Here is a 19,487-nt window from a genome sequence, read left to right on the forward strand (position 1 = left end):
TGTTTAGTATAAAAAACCACTCCCCTTTTCTTCTGTTCAGCCAATGAAAAAAATTCCACTCCCAGTTGTTTGTTCCATAAAAATTTATAATCCTTTTGTTTGATATGCACTTCTTGCAAACAAATTATATTATAATTTTGTTTCTTAATCCAATGAAATGTTGCCCTTCTTTTTTGTGGTGAATTTAGTCCATTTACATTCCAAGACAATAATTTGTAATCCATCATGGTGCAAATTCTTTATTTCTTCAAAAAATCTACGTATATCCTGTGCATTTGTGATTGTGATGCTTTTCCCCTGGAGTTCAAAGCTCAAGTCTTCAGGTATTATCCATCTAAACCTCATTCCATTGTCTCTCAATTTTTCTGTCAACTTTTTATATGTTTTTCTATCATTTATCACTTGCCTTGGCAGCTCCGTCATGATTCTCACTCTACTGCCTCCCACTATCAATGTCTTTTCAAAGTTTTTACTCATGATCCTTCCCACCATTTCCTTTGTCATATATCTTATGACAACATCTCTTGTTAAGTTATTTTTCTTGGCATAAAGTGAGTTCACTCTATACATATAGTCATACATGTTTTTAGACTCTTCAGAGTCTTCCTCTAAAAATTCTGCAATTATTTTTATTATATATTCTCTTAAATCACCATCCTCCTTCTCAGGTACTCCTCTCAGACTTATCTGAGTCTCCATCAATTTGCAGTCATGGATTGTCACTTTTTCTTGTATTTTCAACAAGGTGGTATCATATACTTTCATTCTGCCTTCTGCACTTTCTTAGATGTTTCCTTAGTTTCCTTTCTGAAATCTTCCATATCTTTTTTAATCTCTGCAATAATTTTTTTCCTGATTCATTTATTATCTCTCTCACCCCTTTTATTATTCTGGCCTCTATCGCCTCCAGTTGGTCCTGCATTTTTTCCAATGAAGTAGCCCTTGCAAGGGGCTGCTTGTGTCCAGACATTTAAAAAACAATGAAAATTTGGACCTCACCAATTTCCAATTTGACTATCAGATTCAAAAGAGTAGGACTTGCCCTTTATAACAAGCCCAATTTCGCTGTCCTCTGAGCTCCCAAAGTCAACATATTTATTTTTAAAGTTTTTTAATCTTCCAAAATGGCGGTCGTGACTTTTTACTACTCCTTACAATTTTTTTCCCCTTTTAAAAACATCCGAGGTCCACACAAATAATATGACCAATAGTATTTAACTTCTTACCCTCTTCTCAGTTAACTCCAATAATTTTTAAAGTCCCGAATTCTTTAAAAACATTGTTTTTATTTTGACCTCCTAGCAATGGCCGCCGATGTTTCTCAATGGTAGTAAATTCCTAGAGTAGGTTTTCCTTCCGCTACTTCCTGCTTTTGTTGCCGCGAAGTCTCATTCACACTGGTAAGATCTCACGATACTTGACGTACTTCCTGTCTTGCTTGAATGTGCTGCAGGTCTGTGATGGTGCTTTTTTTCAAAAATCGCAAGTAGACTAAACAATAAATTCCTTTCCACTTTTTAACACTGTCTTTTATATTTATAAAGTCCAAATTTCACCTCTTCCTCTCCTCTTCTTCCAGACTTTCTAGATTTTCCTTTCCCATCTTTTAAATTTATTCCAATAGTTCCGGAATGAAAGATGGTAATTTGTACCTTCTCTTCCAATTATCCAAGTTCCCACTGGTCTTGCAAAGCTTTAGATGTTTAGCAATGTCCAAGAAGGTTAGGATCCTGTCGAGCTTATGTCAAATAAATGACTCTGAAAACTTCTGCAGATGATGAAAATGAAACTCTTCCCGGAGACCCCTCAAAGGAGCCCCCCCAGGGGCTCCCTTTTAGCCAAGGTAAATCTCCTCAAAGTTTCCTGTGCGTATCTTGGACTAATCTCTGATTGAGAAAAGTAGGCAGTAGGCATTAAATTGCCTTCCACTACCCCGAACAGAAGTTCCAGCCTGCTCCCGTTATGAGAAGCAGCTCAGCTCGACATTTTCCTCCCCCAGAAGTCCCTGAACAGGTCTATTCTGAATCATTCCTATTTAATGGGAATCACCCCCAGGAAAGTGATCTTAGACGTGTGCTGTTTCCCCACAGCAGCTGTGGATAATGTCTGTGAAAAAATAAAGGCAAGCCTGTTTGAGTGTCAAACGGTGCCTTCAAGATTCCCACGCAATTGCTTCTTTGTTTTAGCAGTTCCACATGCACAGTAGCTCACCAACAGAAATGCCAGAAGAGTGATGGGAGAGTAAATTCTATTAAGGATAGCACCAAAGAAACCATCCTGTTTTGTATAAACACCCACCTTTCCTCCAAACAATGGAGGTACATAGAGGAGACCTTCTGAAGATCTTATCAATAAGATGATTTCAATAAGATGATATGAGAGTGATGGAGCAGGTAACCACAGATTTTTCCACTTCCGCAATTCTTCCTACTTCCCAGACCTCTACTACTCACTATTAAACTTACTGCTCCAATTGGTCCACATCTATTATTTCACCACTTGGAATGTTAATGGGTGTTAATATTGTATACACTCACAGTGGTAATTTGCAGGATTTTTCTGTTCTTTAGTTTGCAAAGTTTGGAGATCTGAGCTCCAGAATTTTGGCTTTTGAGCGACAATAAACCAATGGTCAATACATGAATCTTCATCAGTTTGGCCACATTTATCTTCATATGAAGCATTTTTGGAAGTGGTATGAGGTAGCACAATGCAATGTTTTTAAAAAAGAATAAAGTAAAACCAGCAAGTGTTTGTTTACTGCTTAGTTCTTATTTAACTAGGTAATGGTGACTTCTAATCTTATAGAGCTTTAAAAAAGAAGGTCTGTACAGAATATTTCCATATGAAGATTGCACAGAATCCACAAGCAGATCACCTGGTAATCCTAAACATGGATATGCATCTTACTTGCATTTTAAAAAATTCACTTTAGTGGTATGTGCATCCTCTTCCACACCATGCTGCTTTTACATGTGATCATTTATCAGGGCCAATATCCATTAGTCCTCCAGGGCAGGACAAAACTTTTATTTTGCTCCCCTATATGAACCATCCTTACTTGGAGGTCAGTCCCACTAGGTTCAAGAGCTGTCTAGCAGGACTATACCCCACAAATGCAATTCTATGCACACATACTAGTTAGTAAGTTTGTAGACTCTTATCTGGGTTTGATTCCCCACTCCTCCACTTGCACCTGCTGCAATGGCCTTGGATCAGCCATAGCTTTTGTAGTTGTCCTTGAAAGGGCAGCTGCTGTAAGAGCTCTCTCAGCCCCACCTACCTCACAGGGTGTCTGTTGTTGGGGGGAGGTAAAAGGAGATTGTGACTGCTCTGAGATTCAGAGTATAGGGCGGGATATAAATCTAATATCCTTATCTTCTTCTAAGCATAAGATCTACTTTGTAGATTCTGTGCATCCCTCATAAGGGAATATTCTGCACAGGCCTTCTGTAAAGCTCTGCAAGATTAGAAGTGCTGGTTTCCTCTCCATTTCAGTAGCATCCCACTGAAGAAATTGATCCAGAAGCATGAAATACCTCCCCCCCATCTTTATATTACATATCGCTTTCTTAGCATTTGTGAAGGTGCCTGTTTCTGTCCTCTCACCATCTTTTCTAGAATTCAGTCCACTTGTGAAATATGTGCATATAAAATTTAAGATGTCTTATTAAATGGCTATTCCTAATCTTCTAGGGGGGAAATGGTCTTAAGTAAACTCACAATTTAACATCCAAATCAGGTGCACTCAACAAATTCATACAGTCAGTCAACTTACGAGATATTTTTAGCAATCAAATTTATGGATTTTTAATTCTAGGATACATGAAAAAATCCAGTTTTTACAGGGAGCACCTCAGGCTTCTCAATATATATATATAAAATTTTAATTGATTGTGCAAAATTCTCTCTCAAACAAGAAATCCATTAAATTAAAACAGCTTATACAACAATGCTCTTGATCAAAGTTCAACTAAACAAATCACATAAATGACCTTAACCTAAAGAAAAAATGGACATTAACATACAATAGCGACAAAATTCACATTAAAATCATACATTATAAAAGAAAAGATTAAGTAGACGTGCTCTTAAAAGAGAACTGATACCATAGTCCATGAGCACTGCATATGCCTATGGCTATTTTATAGGTAGGAAAAGGAAGATGTAGAACTGCTGTCCCATTTTAGTAATGGGGGTATACTAACATCAGATGAAGCTTCATTATGCTGAAATAAAAGGCTGATTGTTCCCAGTATGACTTGCAGCACTTTAAAGTATTTCCCAACCCTGCTACCAGAAATCCTGTAATTGGACATATGAAACACTAAACCTGGGACTTTAGGATTACAAAGCGTTGGCTGGACTCAACCAGCTTTTCCATTGATGAAAAGGGAATGAGAGGTCCAATTTTAACTGCTAAAAGGCTATGGTGTTAGGGCTGTCAACCTCCAGGAGGCTCCTGGAGATCTCCCACTATTACAGTTGATCTCCAGATGACCAAGACTGGTTTCCCTGGAGAAAACAGCTGTTTCAGAGGGTGGATTCTATAGCTTTATACTCTGCTAAAAGTCCCTCCCCTCCTCAAATCCCACCTTCCCTAGACTCCACCCCCAAAATCTTCAGGTATTTCCCAACCCAGAACTGGCAACCCTATATGGTGGGAACATGAGATTTGCATGGGAAAAAAAAGCCATGTGAGATGGAAGCTGTAGTAAGAAAGATAAATGAGCACAATGGAGTGAAAAAGCTATTTTGGCCCGAACCAGTGTGTTCTATCACTGTACTATGGGCCTTTGGCAAATGCGCTGCTTGCTCTTAGTAATGTGCTCCTGCACGAAGGAATTGTTGTTTAACACGGACTGCAGATTATGGCTATGATTCAAAGAACCACGTTGTGAGCTCCTGTTCTGAAAGCAATCCTCAAACTCAAGGGAACTGGAAGCAGCCTCCAATCCAGGTATCGGAAAAACTATCAGTACAGTGACAGCAATAATTGGTAAGAAGCCCTCTGTAAGTATGAAAAATAAAGATGTCATATGCAATAACATACGGTAGATTCTACTTCCTTGCAAAGTGAACAATAAGCACTCATCCCCAAATAATTAACCAACATCACTTTAGAGAATCATTCTGAGTCAGATTTCATTCCATGATAGCCCAACCTTTAAGCATTAAAAGATTTCCTCTTATTTCTCCAAACACAGAGAAAGGATCTGCATTTAGTGCAGAAAATTCTTGATTTACAGGCTACCTCACTGGTGAAAGTGATGGTATTTGTGATCCAAGAAAATATACAGTCTTCCAGCATATCTTAAATGTCTTTACTAGTGCTGCCATCTGTTGGTTCAAATGATGGTTTTCAGACTTTAGAAAAAGCTGTTGATAGTGACCCAGCCAAAATAATGCAAAAGGCTATTGAGAGTAAAATGTAATTTTTCAGGCCCTGAGTAGAAAAAGAAACACAGAGGGGAGGGGAGAAGAACAACATTATTTTCTAGAAAACATGAATAATTTGGGGGTTTTACAGTACATTTTAGATCAGTAAATCTATTGCAATATATGTGTTTCCAGGAACACTATATAATATTGGTAGCTAGCTAATGCAGTGAAACCACCAGATCTGCCTGAAAAATCTGGTTTTACACATTGATTCATAAAAACTAACATGCTTGATACTGCCAAAAATACACAAACATTAGGAAAATGGGAGTATAACATAGCAAGCCTTTTAAGTGCTTTGCAGTGCCATCCTAAGCAGAGTTACCCCCTTCTAAGTCCATTGAAGTCAATGGGTTTAGAAGAGTGTAACTCTGCCAAGGATGGCACTGCTGGTGATTATCTCTGTTTAGTGGAAGAACTATGCCAGCAGCTGCTTGTCTGAACAGAAAGAAGCTCTGGGAAAGGGGGAAGAAGTGTGAGGGAGCAAAGAAATACTTAACCATCCCCTGAAGGCCACTGTTCCATCAGAACACCACTCCCCAGGGGCTCCAGATCAGTTTCTGCCTTTGCAAACTAACTCCTGGGACTCCATGGCAAAGGGAGATGAGGCTTGGATGAAAGAATCTAAGGGGGCGATGTAAGGGTTAAACAGTTTCTCCCCCGATGACTTTTTAAAATTCCAAACTGCCCTTTTCCCTCTATAAAGATATATAAAGAATCCTGCTAGACCAGCTCAATGGTCTATCTAGTCCAGGAGCCAGTTTCTCACAGTAGCTGACCAGATGCCATAAAAGAAGTACAGACTAAAGGCCAAAGCTTCCCTCCATTGTCTCTTCCAGCAACTGCCATTCAATTGCCTCTGAAGATGAAGGTCCCATTTAGCCCTTAAGACTCTTAAGTCATTTATAGACCTATATAACATGAAGTCATTGATAGACCTATACATTATGTAGCTGGCTAATCCCCTTTAGATCAATTCTGTAGAAGTCACAGTTGGCAGCTTTCTTATATGTGATGTGTAGTTCTGCCCTAAGCCTTCAAAAACTGAAATCTGGGAGAGATGAACACCACTGTTTGGAACATTCAGTTCTTCTGAACTTGCACTCCATGTGGAGAAGGTATAAAAGTTAAGCTTCTGGATTTTACACAAGGAAAATGGTATAACTCATCAATGTGTCTCTTTCTTCCACTTGTTTAAATCATCCTGTACTCTGTGGCAGCAACTGAAAGCAAAGTACACTAAGCACTAGATATTTATTTATTTAGATATTTATACCTTTATTTTTTCCCTAATGGGGACCCATAGGGGGTTTACTTCATTTCTCCCACCACTCTTTTATCCACACAACCAAAATCCTATGAGGTAGGTCAGACTAAGAGAGAAACCAGCCCAAGGTTAACCAGAAAGCTTCTGTGAGTGGATATCTGAACCAGGGTCTTCCAGATCCCAGCCCAGCATTCTAGCCACTACAACACTGGCCTATAAAGAGAAACGCTCAACTCTCTCTGGAGCTACAGCTATAAGAGTTGGACTGTTGCAGATCTTACCTTTATTTCTTTAAAAACCAGGACTCCCCACATTGCAGCTATAAAGCCAGGGCCCTGAATAACAAGTGTATATATAATAAATACATATAATTTGTTAATGGGTTGAATAATTTGCATTTAGTCTTGCATTCATGTAACTATGTGGTACACTGTTACTCCTAATCATGACAGGAAAAAAGGAAAAGGGAACCCTCTGAAGAAAGTAAGACCTGCAGTTGGATAATCATTTCCAGCAATAGGCTTAATACTTCCTAAAGGTCAATAGTAAAATAGTCTCATTATTTCACATGGGTCAACAGGCTCTACATTATCTATTTTTATCCTGCCCTTCCTCCAAGGAGATTAGGGGAAGAAGTGTGGTTCTTCTCTCAAACATTTCATTCTCAACAGTTTTCTGAGGCAGAAAAGACTAAGGTCCACTTCACACGGAACCTTCAGCTTGCTTTGGCTTCTGATATTTTAAAAGTCTCACACACCTTGAGGGTAAAATTCTGTCCTCCTGCAGATAATGGAGCCTCAATCCACATTTTCTAAAACACGTTTTGATCCAATTCTTTGTGTTGCCCATTCCCCTTAAGATGTGTGAATTTTTATTTATTTTTTTAACTTTCTTTGCCTTCAGATGCCAAAGAGGGCTAAAAAGCCCCTAGAACATAAGAGAGAATTAGTAGCCTAAGGTTACCCAGCAAGTTTCATGCCAAAGTGGGGATCTGAATCTGAGTTTCTTTGTTTCTAGTCCAGCACTCTGAACACTAAACTACACTAGGTCTCTAAATAAAATAATTACATTGAACTTGCAAGCATACCCAAAACTCTCCACTGAGAGCCAACTTGGGTTATTTATGTAAGTCAGAGTAGTGAGGCTGCCTTTCATCTCTCAATGCATGTTGTCAAGTACATGTTCTTGGGGTCAGTCTCAGATTTTAACATAGTTCAACAAAAACTACATTAGCAAATTTCAGCTTCCTTTCCTAAAATATAATGAACCCTTGTGCTACTTCAGATCTTCCCATACGACTCCCCTGTGATTTCTGTCCATACTAAATCAAGTGTCCATACTAAATCATGGATCCAATCCATCAAAACACTTTCCTGGGAGTAAACCCCCCAATGGGTCTTGAGTAGGCATGCTAAGGATTGCTCTCCTTGACCACTAAACTTCAAACTTCATCCGATACCTGCTTAGGCATTTACTGCAGATTTGCTCTAGATTATATCCTGAAAAAGCCCCCACGACCCAGCACCATAACTTTTGCAATATTGTTACTTGTTTATACAGACCACAAAATAACTTCCTAGAAATCCTTGGTGGCATAAACAGACCAGTTTCAGAAGAATAGGACATATCCATAGCTTATCATTGCAACCTACCTGGTTGCACAATATTCAAAATAAGTCATTATTATGAAAATTGCTTCGTTCCTCATTCCTTTTCTTTTTCCTTTCATTCTCAAACTGCTTTTCAAGGCTTTCCCATTTCAGTTGCTCAGAACCATGGCACATCATAGGCAGTCACCATAAAAGAGAGAAAAAGCTCCCTATTTTTAGTACTGTGACATCCAAAGTCAGCATACTTATTGAAACTTCTCTACTGCCAGGCGTGACCTCAGTTACACCAGCACACTAGATCTCAATGTGGTTCAAAGTAGCTTCTATTTTTCTTTGGAGGAAGATAGCATGTCACCTGACAAACAATGGCCATCCAGGCAGCTTTGAAACTTATAATTTCCTGTACTGTATACAACAGAAGTGCCAGAATGTGGCTCAAGATACTGTGTGGCTACTGAAGTGCCCACTGCCTGGTCAGCCAGCTTAGAGAGTGGCTTTCTTTCCACCTCTCCCTCTCTCCTCCCTTCCCCATCTATTTTCCTTCCTTCCTCCCTCATCTGATGTTCATGTCTTGCGGCTCTCAAACATCTGAAGTTTATTCTATGTGGTTCTTACATTAAGAAAGTTTGGCCACCCTGATATACATCAACAGGACGTGGACAAGTATAGGACCCTGTGATGAACTGTGTATGGAAGAGGAAGGAGTGAAAGACTTGTTTTATTCCTTTTCCAGGAGAAAAGGGGAAGATAAAGATAATAATTTGACCCTTCTGCCTGCTCAAATTACTACAATTCTCCTGCCTGTGACCACTTCAGATTTTCTTTTGTCTCCAAACTGCCCCCAAGAAAAAAGACTTCTTCCTGAAACTCTCACCATGGTGACTTCAGACAAAAAGGAAGACTTGCCTTCTTTTGCTCCTGGTGACCAAAGGTGTATGAATTTGGGCACAAAGACAATACATATACACCCCAATTCACAACCCCCTACACAAGTAGCTGGAAGTGGGAAAAAGGTATAATAGGTTTCATAGTCATTCTTCTCTCTCCATTTATGATCCCAAAGCACACCAGTGGCCTTGGAATCTCCTTTACACACAATCAAACATTCTGGCATGCACCATCTGTTTTGTTTAAGCAGGGAGATTTCAGTCAAATTGGAATTCAGTGTTTGAGATGAAACTACATTCTGTTAAAAGGAAAATGAAAAGGACTAACTGGGATGAGTTCCTTAACGCTGCCTGCAAAACTTCGAAAGCAAAGGCAGTTCAGTAAGTGAAAGGTGCCCCACTTTTTTTAAATATTTTTTTTACCATATTATTTCATAAAATGTATTTTATAAGTACTTACCGAAGTGATTATTGGAAAACTGACCACAGCACTGAGGTAATGATTTGCTAGGAACCAACAGCAATTGGCTATTGCCCACAATAAGCCAGAAACAAATCCTAACAACAGATGTGAATACGTTATACAATATATCTACCATTTATGCTATGCACACTATGTAGCTAAATACTAATCACATTAAAAAATAATACAGTCTTAATAGTGTTGGGGATTCGTTGGCACTTCTGAAATTCTGAGAAAGGGTAGTGGATGCCAACAGGAAATAGCTGCCAAATTGGGGGAAATCACAAATGTTTGGGAGTTTATTTATTTAAAGCATTTCTATGCAGCCTTTCCACCCAAGTATGGCCCCTAAGGCAAAATAATACCAAAACCGGAGAGGAAAGACTGAGAGTACAGTAAACCAAACAAAAAAGTCTTTACTTGCTGGCAGAAGGCAGCAATAGAGGAAGACAGACAAATCTCCCTGGGGAGGGAGTTTCCATGTTTTGACACCATGGCTGCAAAAAGGCCGTTTCTCAGATTGCCAGCCTCAGGTGGTGGGGACACAAAGCACAGTCTCTGAAGATTATTGGAGTGAACAGGTAGGTTCACACTGAAGAAGGTATACTGGCCCCAAGGCATATAGAACTTTAAAGATCAACACAAAGCACAGTCTCTTTGTGGGGGCACAAAGTGGGGACACAAAGCACAGTCTCTGAAGATTATTGGAGTGAACAGGTAGGTTCACACTGAAGAAGGTATACTGGCCCCAAGGCATATAGAACTTTAAAGATCAACACAAGCACCTTGAATGGCGACTGGATGCAAACTAAGAGTAGAGGGAACAAGACTGGAGTGAAATGGTCCTCACAAACCATTCCAGTCATGATCCTGGCCTCAGATTTTGTACCAACTGTACAACTGTAGCTTCCATACAGTCCTGAAGGGCAGCCCCACACAGAGCACACAGCAGTAGTCTAACCTAGATGCTACCAGGGTATGCGCCAAAGCAGCAAAACCCTTCCCACCCAGAGTGAGTCACAGCTGGCTCACCAGTGGAAGCTGCTGAAAGGCACCACTGCCACCTCTTTGTCCAACAGACAGCACCCCCAAGCTACAAACCTGTTCTTCTAAGGGGGAATGCAACCCTATCTAGAACAAGTAATTCCTAGGTCAAACCCCCTTCCCCCCAATAGCACCTCCATTTTGTTAGAATTGAGTTTGTTTGCTAGCCTTCATCCACCCTAAGTCTGCCTCCAAACATCTCCTCAGAGCATCAGCAGCCTTCCTGGGATCTGCAGGAAGCACATAATAGAGCTGTTATCTGCATAGGCAACTCAGCCCAAATCTCCAGATGACCTCTCCCAGCAGCTTTATGTAGATTTTGAAAAACATGGGGGACAAGACAGCACTTTCAAGGATCCTGAAGGCCAGAGGCCAAGGGGCAGAGCAGCAGTCCCCAGCACCACACTGTGAAACCTACCCTTGAGGAGGGACCGAAACCACTACAGAACCAGGCCTCCCAGTCCCAACCCCGAAAGTGTGGATGTGTGGGGTGAGGTTTTATTGTTGTCTGATGTTTAAGTATGTATTGTAAGCTATCTTGAACCAAGGTGAAAAAGAGTGATACGTTTTAATAAATTAATTTAAATAAATAATTACCCACACCAAGTTAAAGGAAACATGTTTCTCTAGTCCAGGGGTGGCCAAACTTGTTTACCGTAAGAGCCACAAAGAACAAACGTCAGATGTTTGAGAGCTGCAAGACAGGAGGAAGGGAAGGAAGGTAGGAAAATAGGGGCAGTGGAGAGGGCTGGAGCTGACTTGGAGAAGTGATTCAAAGAGATAAATGATTTCTCCAAGCCATCCGACAGGGTGGTGGGGGCTTCAAGAGCCACACAATATGTGTGAAAGAGCCATATGTAGCTCCAGAGTCACAGTTTGGCCACCCCTGCTCTAGTTTGTGCACAGCACTGATAGGCTGATGCTTACATCAATCAGCCCCTCTTCTCAGGCAGTTCTTCAAACATTAAAAATTTCATGTAAAATGGGAGTGGGCACTAAACAAATCTTTAATCAGCTAAATAAAGAATCTGCTTTGAGGGGAAAGAGACAACAAGGATCCTGCCTGAAGCAGGGAAGGAAAGGTGAAGAGGAAGAGGCAATCAGTACTGGATTCAGAGGCAATGTCTACTGAGGAACAAAGGAAGCAATGGAGGATGTAGCTGAGCTCATCCCACAACAACTTTTTCTATATCCAATATTTCATATAGCTATGAAAATATGGGCACAATCCGTGTTGAATGAGCCTATGAACGTATCCTTCCAGATCTATCAGTATGTTTATGTATAAATACAAAACACTATGTGCCAATAATTTCCATAAATGTTTTTGGTTTCAAAGAGCTCTGGCTTCAGAGTGATTTATGTAAACTAACTGGGTACAAAATGACAAGTTTGGAGATTTCATTCAAACCAGTTAAAACTTTAGTACACTCATAGAGCAGTATATGTTGTAGAAAGTTGCAATTTCAATAACAATATGTATTTCAGCATTATACCTGGGATTATGGCTTCAGGATACACTTTAGGGTGATTTTTCATTGCTGCACAGTAGATCAAAAAGTAAATGGTACTTGTAAGAAAGATGCCACTAAAGTGTGCAAAAACATAATCTAAATCTGAAACAGAAATGCAGATTTGACACGTTACGTAAGTAGTAAACAAAATATATTTCAAGAATTCACCAAAGAATTACACAAAGAAATTCACCAAAGAAATACACAAAGAATACAACCTTGTGGCTTTCTAGAAAACATGATCACATTGTTGGAACAAGCTCACACCCTAAATATACAAATTTAAAGCCTCCTGGGATTTTGTTAAATAAAGATGTGGGTTGAATCATACATACATCAACTCGTGTATAAAATACTATTATAGATTATCTCATTATACTTTGATCTCAAAGTGTCATCAGTTGTAGTCCTGTTCAGCAAAGAGGGAACAGGATATAAATTTGATAAATAAAAATAAATCTTTCCATATCCTTTATAAAAATCATCATTAATATACATTCTGTAACCAGAAATCTGCTACAGAAGACTTGCTCAATACATGGAGCTTCTAGACCACAATACAGGGAGCTTCTAGGTCATGGTGCTATGATCTGTTTATCAGTCACCACTATGGAAGCCACTTTCTGAGACAACTGCTCCACCAATCAATATACTGAAGGACATTTTGGGCATACAGAATTTCTGAGAGTTTCTACAAGTCAACTGCATGCAGTGGGGCATACTGGCAGAGGCATGCAGGGTGCAGGAAGCAAAGGAAGATATGGAGGATTTCCACTTTTCCTCTTCTTTGCCCCTTTCCTTCCCTATAAATTACCACAACCCCCTTGTATACATTACATTTAGAAATATCTCATCTGCCTTTACCAAACTGACTCGCTCCTGTATATGTCGTTCCATTTCTTCTGCCATGATCCTTGATGTAAAGCACAGGTACAAAACTAGAACCATACAGTATTCCAGCTATCACAGCCAGGGAACAGCCTCTTAGAGAAAAAAATACAAAAATAATCTAAATTCATTTCTCAAATTAAACTGCTCCCTGCAGATTTGCAGGCTGCCACAAAAAATAGCTGTTAATGGTATTCAAAGGACTGCTGCCTGCAAAGAGAAGTCAAAGCTCTGAAAAGTATTATGGCATCAATATATCTAATTCTTAATGTGGCCCCATGTATGGATACTTAAATTCAGAAACTGGAGCCATAAACAGACAAACCGGATATTTCTACAAACTTGAGAAAAGCCCCAAGAATTCGGATAACCATGCTGGATAACAAAGCTTTTACTGTAGAACCTTACATGCAGTGGTATTAAGGCAGGGTAGAGAAAGAAAAACAGAACTTACACGATTCTCTTTCCCAGTGGAGAAAGACTGTCTACCCATGATACATCATTCTGGTTTTCATTCCTATGTCCAGAAGTATTGATTGACTAGTGATAAAATGAAAGTAATTGAAATTAAAATTTCTGAAAACAATAAATCATGTGTTCATTTTACTAGACATTACAACAATACTTCGGGACAGAAAAAACAGTCTTACAACTTAGAATACTCCTCAAGAATTCCCAACTGAGCAATTTAGATATATGATAACAGCAGCCAGATTTACATTTGCAATGAAATGGAAAGCAGCGGAGTGTCCATACCAAGAGGGCAGGAAAGCTAAATTAGTCAAGTAGCAGTAATGGCTAAATTCAGGGCTTTTTTTCTGCAGAAGCCACAGGAGTGGAGCTCCACCTGGGTGGCCCAGAGCTCCAGCTGACCCGACCCGGCAGCCAAGTATAATCAATGTTTCACATGAACACACACATGAAGCTGTCTTATACCGAACCGGTGATAGCATGGGGTGTGGCCTAATATGCAAATGAGCTCCTGAACTATGTAAATAGAAGACTGATAAAAGAATTAATGAACTGTGTAAACAGAAGAATTTATGTAAATTCTATGTAATAGAAGAATTAATGAATTGTGTAAATAGAAGACCGATCAAAGAATTTCAAGATAAATGTAAAGTTTATTACTTAACCCAATAACTGGGGAGGAAACAGATAATATTTTATAACATTTCATCATATTATCACTTGTATAATTCCCTCAAATTATTGCCTAAAATTATTAATGTGCAGGTTGGCTATCATATAGGGCAGTCTATGATTTAGTTTAATACCAAATATTATGACATTATTTAATTAATATCAAGTGATGCTTGGTACACTACTAACTTAAGCTTATATCAGTTCTGGCTATTATGTTATGTAACATCATATAATGGTTTTTTCTTTTTTGATGCTGTTCATACTTAAATAAAAAATAAATAATGAATTCCCAGCTGGTGCCTGTGCAGATTTTCTCCAACTTTCTATTGCTGTTCTGATCTCCTAATTAGGAAGTTTTTCTTGATATTTAACTGATTTTATACATATTTTATAATATTCTGCTTTTAATTGTTAACTGGCTTGGTGGCTGGGATATAAATTCTTTAAATTCATTGTTACCTATCTTCAATGGATAAGAAGAATTGTACTGTGAGCATATCTTCATTTACTTTTGTGGAAATCAAAATACAGAGAAAAGACAGGGTCTTAAAAATGCAGGTGGCCTTATCTAGTTTACTAACTGCAAATTTCTTCTAGACTTTTCATATTCCTATGAAGAATTCTCCATTTGTAAATAACCTCTTGAATAATGGGAAGCAGCAGTGAAATCTAGGCTCCAGAAGCTAGTTCACAAATGCATGTACATCACATGTTCACTCAAAACTTGATCAGTTGTCACATGATATGTGAACAACATTCATACAGAGGTTTTGAGATGGCAATGGGCAAGGCAGAAGAGCTCTCAGTGGTGATTAATGTGCTCTCTCTCAGTGGTGATGCTGCTTATGATGAACATCCTTGTGAGAACTTCCTGACAGTTAGGCTGGCTCATCTGTGGAACAGGCTTCCTTGGGAGATGGTGGGCTCTTGGGAGGTTTTTAAACAGAGGCCATCTGACAGCAATGCTGATTCTGTGAACTTAGATCATGAGAAGGAGGGCAGGAAAGGTTGCATCAGTGCTCAGCTCTTGCGGCCCTTTGTTACACACCCAGGGAAATGCTGATCGCCACTTTGGGGTCAGGCAGCAATTTTCTTCCAGGCCAGTTTGGAGGGGTTTTGCCATCTTACTGGCATGGAGCAGGGGTCACTGGGTGTGTGTGGAGGGGGAGGTATTTGTGAATTTCCTGCATTGTGAAGGGTTAGACTAGATGACCCTTGAAGTCCCTTCCAACTCTATGATTCTATGGTTCTAAATTGCCAGAGAAATTACCAAAAAGTTTGTGGAGTATTGGATAAAAAGATGCCCTCAACACAAAATATCATCAGTTTCTTGAGTCACAGTATTGACTCAAATCCAGTTTGCTATCCAGCAATCCTTTTCAACTGCTTTACCAGATTTCTCTCACACACATTTGCTTTTCTTGCTTCCCCTGACTCATGTACACTGGATTGTATTGGATTTTTAGCAGAACCATTTCTGCTGATGCTTTCTTCTCTAACCTATTTCCTATTCTTCCACTGTCTATTTCCACTGAACAATCAATGAAAACCAGAAAAACACCAGACCCAGAACTGAGCCCTGAAGAACTTCATTTGAATCAGAGCAACAGGGAAGTTGGGGGCCTCCTAGGAGTTAACACAAAGCCTACAAAAGATGTGGAATAATTCATGTATTTGTGCTGTCTTTCAGTGCAGACGCATATACTCACTGTTTTAAAGCAGTAGCAAAAATGAAATACTTACATGTTCTCTTAGTAATGGAGTGCTTTCTGATGAGTTCTGAACATCAGTTTTTACAAAAAAAAACAGGATAGTGCTGCAAAGGGAAGTACTATATTCATGACATATATTAAATATATAAAAATTATGCAGAGTATATTTCAAGCATAAATCATTTCCTCAAATCATAATACATTATTTTAGTATATATAAAATACTTCCCAAGCATTAATAAATCTTTTATACACAAGTATACAGACTCTAAACACCAATATGCATTTGTTATTTTGCATCCATTTCATCTAATGATGTTTTAAAAATTATTTAAAAAGGGAGGTTTTTTAAAAAAATACCTTAACACTGAAAGTCCAGCTCCAACATAGTTTAAGACTGGGTTTGCTACCATTTCGGGATCAATTCCAAACCAACCAAACCTGTTACAACCACATAGAGAGAGAGAGAGAATCTTCTTTGAAAGTTCTTGAAATTAAATTGGCATAACAGAGGGAAGAGAAAAACTAAGCCAGGCTGGGATATTCAGACTGTCTCTGGGAATGGTTATAAGAAACCTGATGAATCAGTGGTCCATTAGTCCAACATTCTGTTTCACACAGCTGCCAATCCCTTGCTCTGCAGGGCAACAACCAGGGCACAGAGACCAAGGCCTTCCCCTGTTGTTGCCTTCTAGCACTGGTATTCAGAGGTTTGCTGCCCCTGAATGTGAAGGTTTCCTTCACTCACCATGGCTCTCTTCCATGAATCTGTCTAGCATCCTTTTAAAATCACCTGCATTCATAGCTATCACTACTGGCAGGGAATTTAATTACGTATTCTGTATGTCTTGAACCTATTTTCCAACAATTTCACCGGGCAAGGGAGAGGAAGAAAAAACTCTGTTCTATCTACTTTCTCCACACTACACATAACATTATGAATCTGCCATGTTCCTCCTTTACAATCTTTTTTGTAGACTTAAAATCCCAGACTTTTAGCCCTTCCTCATAAGAAAGGTGCTCCAACCTCTTACTTCCTTGGCTTTCTCTTCCATACTTTTTTCCAGCTCTACACTGTCCTTTTCGAGATACAGTCTGTGACTAGGATCCTATATTTCTGTTGAACAGATTATTACAAGTAAGCAAATACTAAAACAAATGCTTTTAATAAAAAAATTGATTTATTTGTTGTAAATAAATAATTACAAACACATACATTACTACCTAGTTAGGTATGTAGCAGTTTTACCTTGAACTTGCCCAGCCAGCTAGCAAATTAAAAGAAGCCCAGATTAAGAGCCCAAGGCCCAGCCCAATGGTTTTAACAATGGGGACGACTGTTACACTGCCTGCAATATGAAAAACACAAAAGCAAAATCTGTCATGTATTATTACACTGATGATTATTTCGGCAAAAAATAACCAGTTAGCATCTTTGGATTGGATCCTGCTGTGTTTTTCACTCAGCCAATTACTGCAGCTTCTATCCTACATGCTTTTTGTCCATGCAGGTTCCATGGTCCCCAGAACAGTCTTTTGGATGGACAAAGTAGATTCTCTCCTCTTTCAACAACAGGAAAGTGGGTTAGACTCAAGTCTTTGATTACAATACTCATAATTGCAGTTTCCACATATCTATCTGTATTTGGTACAAAAACTACCTGCTCCATATAAACTCCCAGTGACTTAAATAAAATAATTACTAGATTTGGCATTCTTATTTTCAGCTGTGCTGAAATTCTAACACCCTGTTAATAAAACACAGAATCTCAGTCAGAGGGGGAAATGGCTATCATATCTATTTAACACCCATAAACACAAGTCAAAAGCATGCAAACAACTGGAAGTACTAACAGTGTCAATCTTTAGGAAGATATAATTCTGAATACACCTTCTGCATGCAACAGCCAAGTCATAAAATGCTTCAAGCAGATTTTCTCATACTGAATTACACAGTAGTCGGAAGGTAAATCCAAGAATTAATCACAACATTTATAATGTATTTTCTGTCTCAGGTCTAATTATTATATTTTACAGTGTGATGTTCTACCTCTCTGTGATCTGTAAATTTACATGTGTGAATCTAGTTATATTCCAAAAACAAAGGTTACTTCAACATTACCTGTAGCCCATAAAAAGCCCCCAACCATAGCAAGAGGCCAAAATCTAGGGCAATTCTGAATAAGGTTGACGATTAATGAAACAATCCAGATAGAAGTGCAGAGAATCCACTGGAAGAACATCCCTAAAACACACAAAAAAACCCAAATAGTGAAACTTCACTGATATCACAACATTATCATTCTACAGTAAAGGATACCAAATTGAAGCCTGTAACATAAAGTGCTAAGATATTTTGTGATGATTTTGTAAGGATTGGCTGCGTTACAAATCTGAGCTGTCATATTTCAATTGCAGGAAGTTTTTTGTGCCTTTAAGGCTGCAGTTCCAATATTAATACTAAGGGAATAGAGAAGGCCATTGAATCTCACAAATTAATCTGAATTAAATTGCTAGTCCTTTGATTTAGGGCTCCTAAACTGAACACCACTACGAAGCACTTGTACAGTGTTTTCAATCAATTTCACATACACTATCACTGTAATCCTTATTACATTCTCATTAAGGAGTTCTTTTTAGGAAAAAGGTGAGATAAAAGTTTTTAAGCTAAAATATGAAACAAATTGAAGATTGGTGACTAAAGTTGAGAATGAGTGCCTTGCCTAAGGTCTTTTATGGCTAAAATGAGGTTTGAACCACTAACCTCCCAAATCACAGCATGTGCTCCTAGCCTATACGCACTACATTTGCAAGGAAGATTTCTTCCTGCCTTAGGAATACATCTAGGAAATATGGGTGACTCAAGTCTGCTGATATGTTGACTTATTTTTATTCAGTTTTAATCATGACTCTTTAATTACGAGTTCATAGGAAACCTATCTACTTAATTTATTTATTTGAAACAAGTTGTCATTTGTCAATATGTGAAAATGACATGACATGGACTATGAATAATAAGAGCATTTAAGTTAACACAAAGTGTTTACCGTCACCAGTATCAAATTTCTTAATGGGTACAAAGTTTGATCCAAATAAGAGAACTGCAATTGCTGATGAGGTGAATCCAATTGTTAAATCTGTCCCATTGCTGCTGACGGAACTGTTGCTTCCTTGCCAGCTGGCCATCTCTGTTCTTAGCAGTGCCACGGCTTCTTTCAGGAATGGCTCCAACTCTGTTTCCTCCTCGCAGCTTCTGGAAGTAGAAAGAGGAGTTAAACAAATGGTGTTGTTGGGCGAATACTGTTGTCTAATCAATGCTGGCAATCACAATAATACTGATATATTCCCCTACACAGTCTACTGTAGCACGTATTATGAATACTGCTCTATTTAATAGCTAATTGACTGCCCCTCCCCACCATAAGACACAAAGCAATGCTCTCTACGATATTTGCTCAGTGGGACTCCTCGGGTATGCAGAAAACCATGACAATAAATAAACCAAAATAAGAGA

The 19,487-nt window shown here is 38.8% G+C and overlaps 1 protein-coding gene across 2 annotated transcripts; it reads right to left on the reverse strand.

Moving 5' to 3' along the window:
• Positions 1-3,784: 3,784 nt before the first annotated feature.
• On the reverse strand, positions 3,785-19,227 carry TMEM144 (transmembrane protein 144). Of its 2 annotated transcripts, none has more exons than XM_060246593.1 (11): positions 19,021-19,227; positions 18,096-18,218; positions 17,223-17,322; positions 16,334-16,414; positions 16,005-16,077; positions 13,570-13,655; positions 13,101-13,210; positions 12,210-12,329; positions 9,667-9,764; positions 6,991-7,044; positions 3,785-5,446 (listed from the first exon to the last, which is right to left on the reverse strand). In XM_060246593.1, exons 1-11 carry the CDS (start codon positions 19,157-19,159, stop codon positions 5,363-5,365), a joined length of 1,068 nt encoding a protein of 355 aa, XP_060102576.1. In that variant the 5' UTR covers positions 19,160-19,227; the 3' UTR covers positions 3,785-5,362. The 2 variants fall into 2 exon arrangements, with proteins under 2 accessions (XP_060102576.1, XP_060102575.1); XM_060246592.1 differs by having other exon boundaries at positions 13,092-13,210.
• Positions 19,228-19,487: the final 260 nt, after the last annotated feature.

Source organism: Heteronotia binoei, chromosome 9, assembly GCF_032191835.1.
Source record: "Heteronotia binoei isolate CCM8104 ecotype False Entrance Well chromosome 9, APGP_CSIRO_Hbin_v1, whole genome shotgun sequence".
Lineage (NCBI taxonomy): Eukaryota > Metazoa > Chordata > Lepidosauria > Squamata > Gekkonidae > Heteronotia > Heteronotia binoei.

Excerpts from the sequence above, each read along its gene's own strand:
- TMEM144 (XM_060246592.1), bottom strand. The coding sequence starts at position 19,159 with ATGGCCAGCTGGCAAGGAAGCAACAGTTCCGTCAGCAGCAATGGGACA. Across the intron at positions 17,323-18,095 it reads GGGCTTTTTATGGGCTACAG|GCAGTGTAACAGTCGTCCCC; the intron begins GTAATGTTGAAG and ends TTCATATTGCAG. Across the intron at positions 12,330-13,091 it reads TACAGGAGCGAGTCAGTTTG|ATTTAGATTATGTTTTTGCA; the intron begins GTAAAGGCAGAT and ends TTTCTGTTTCAG.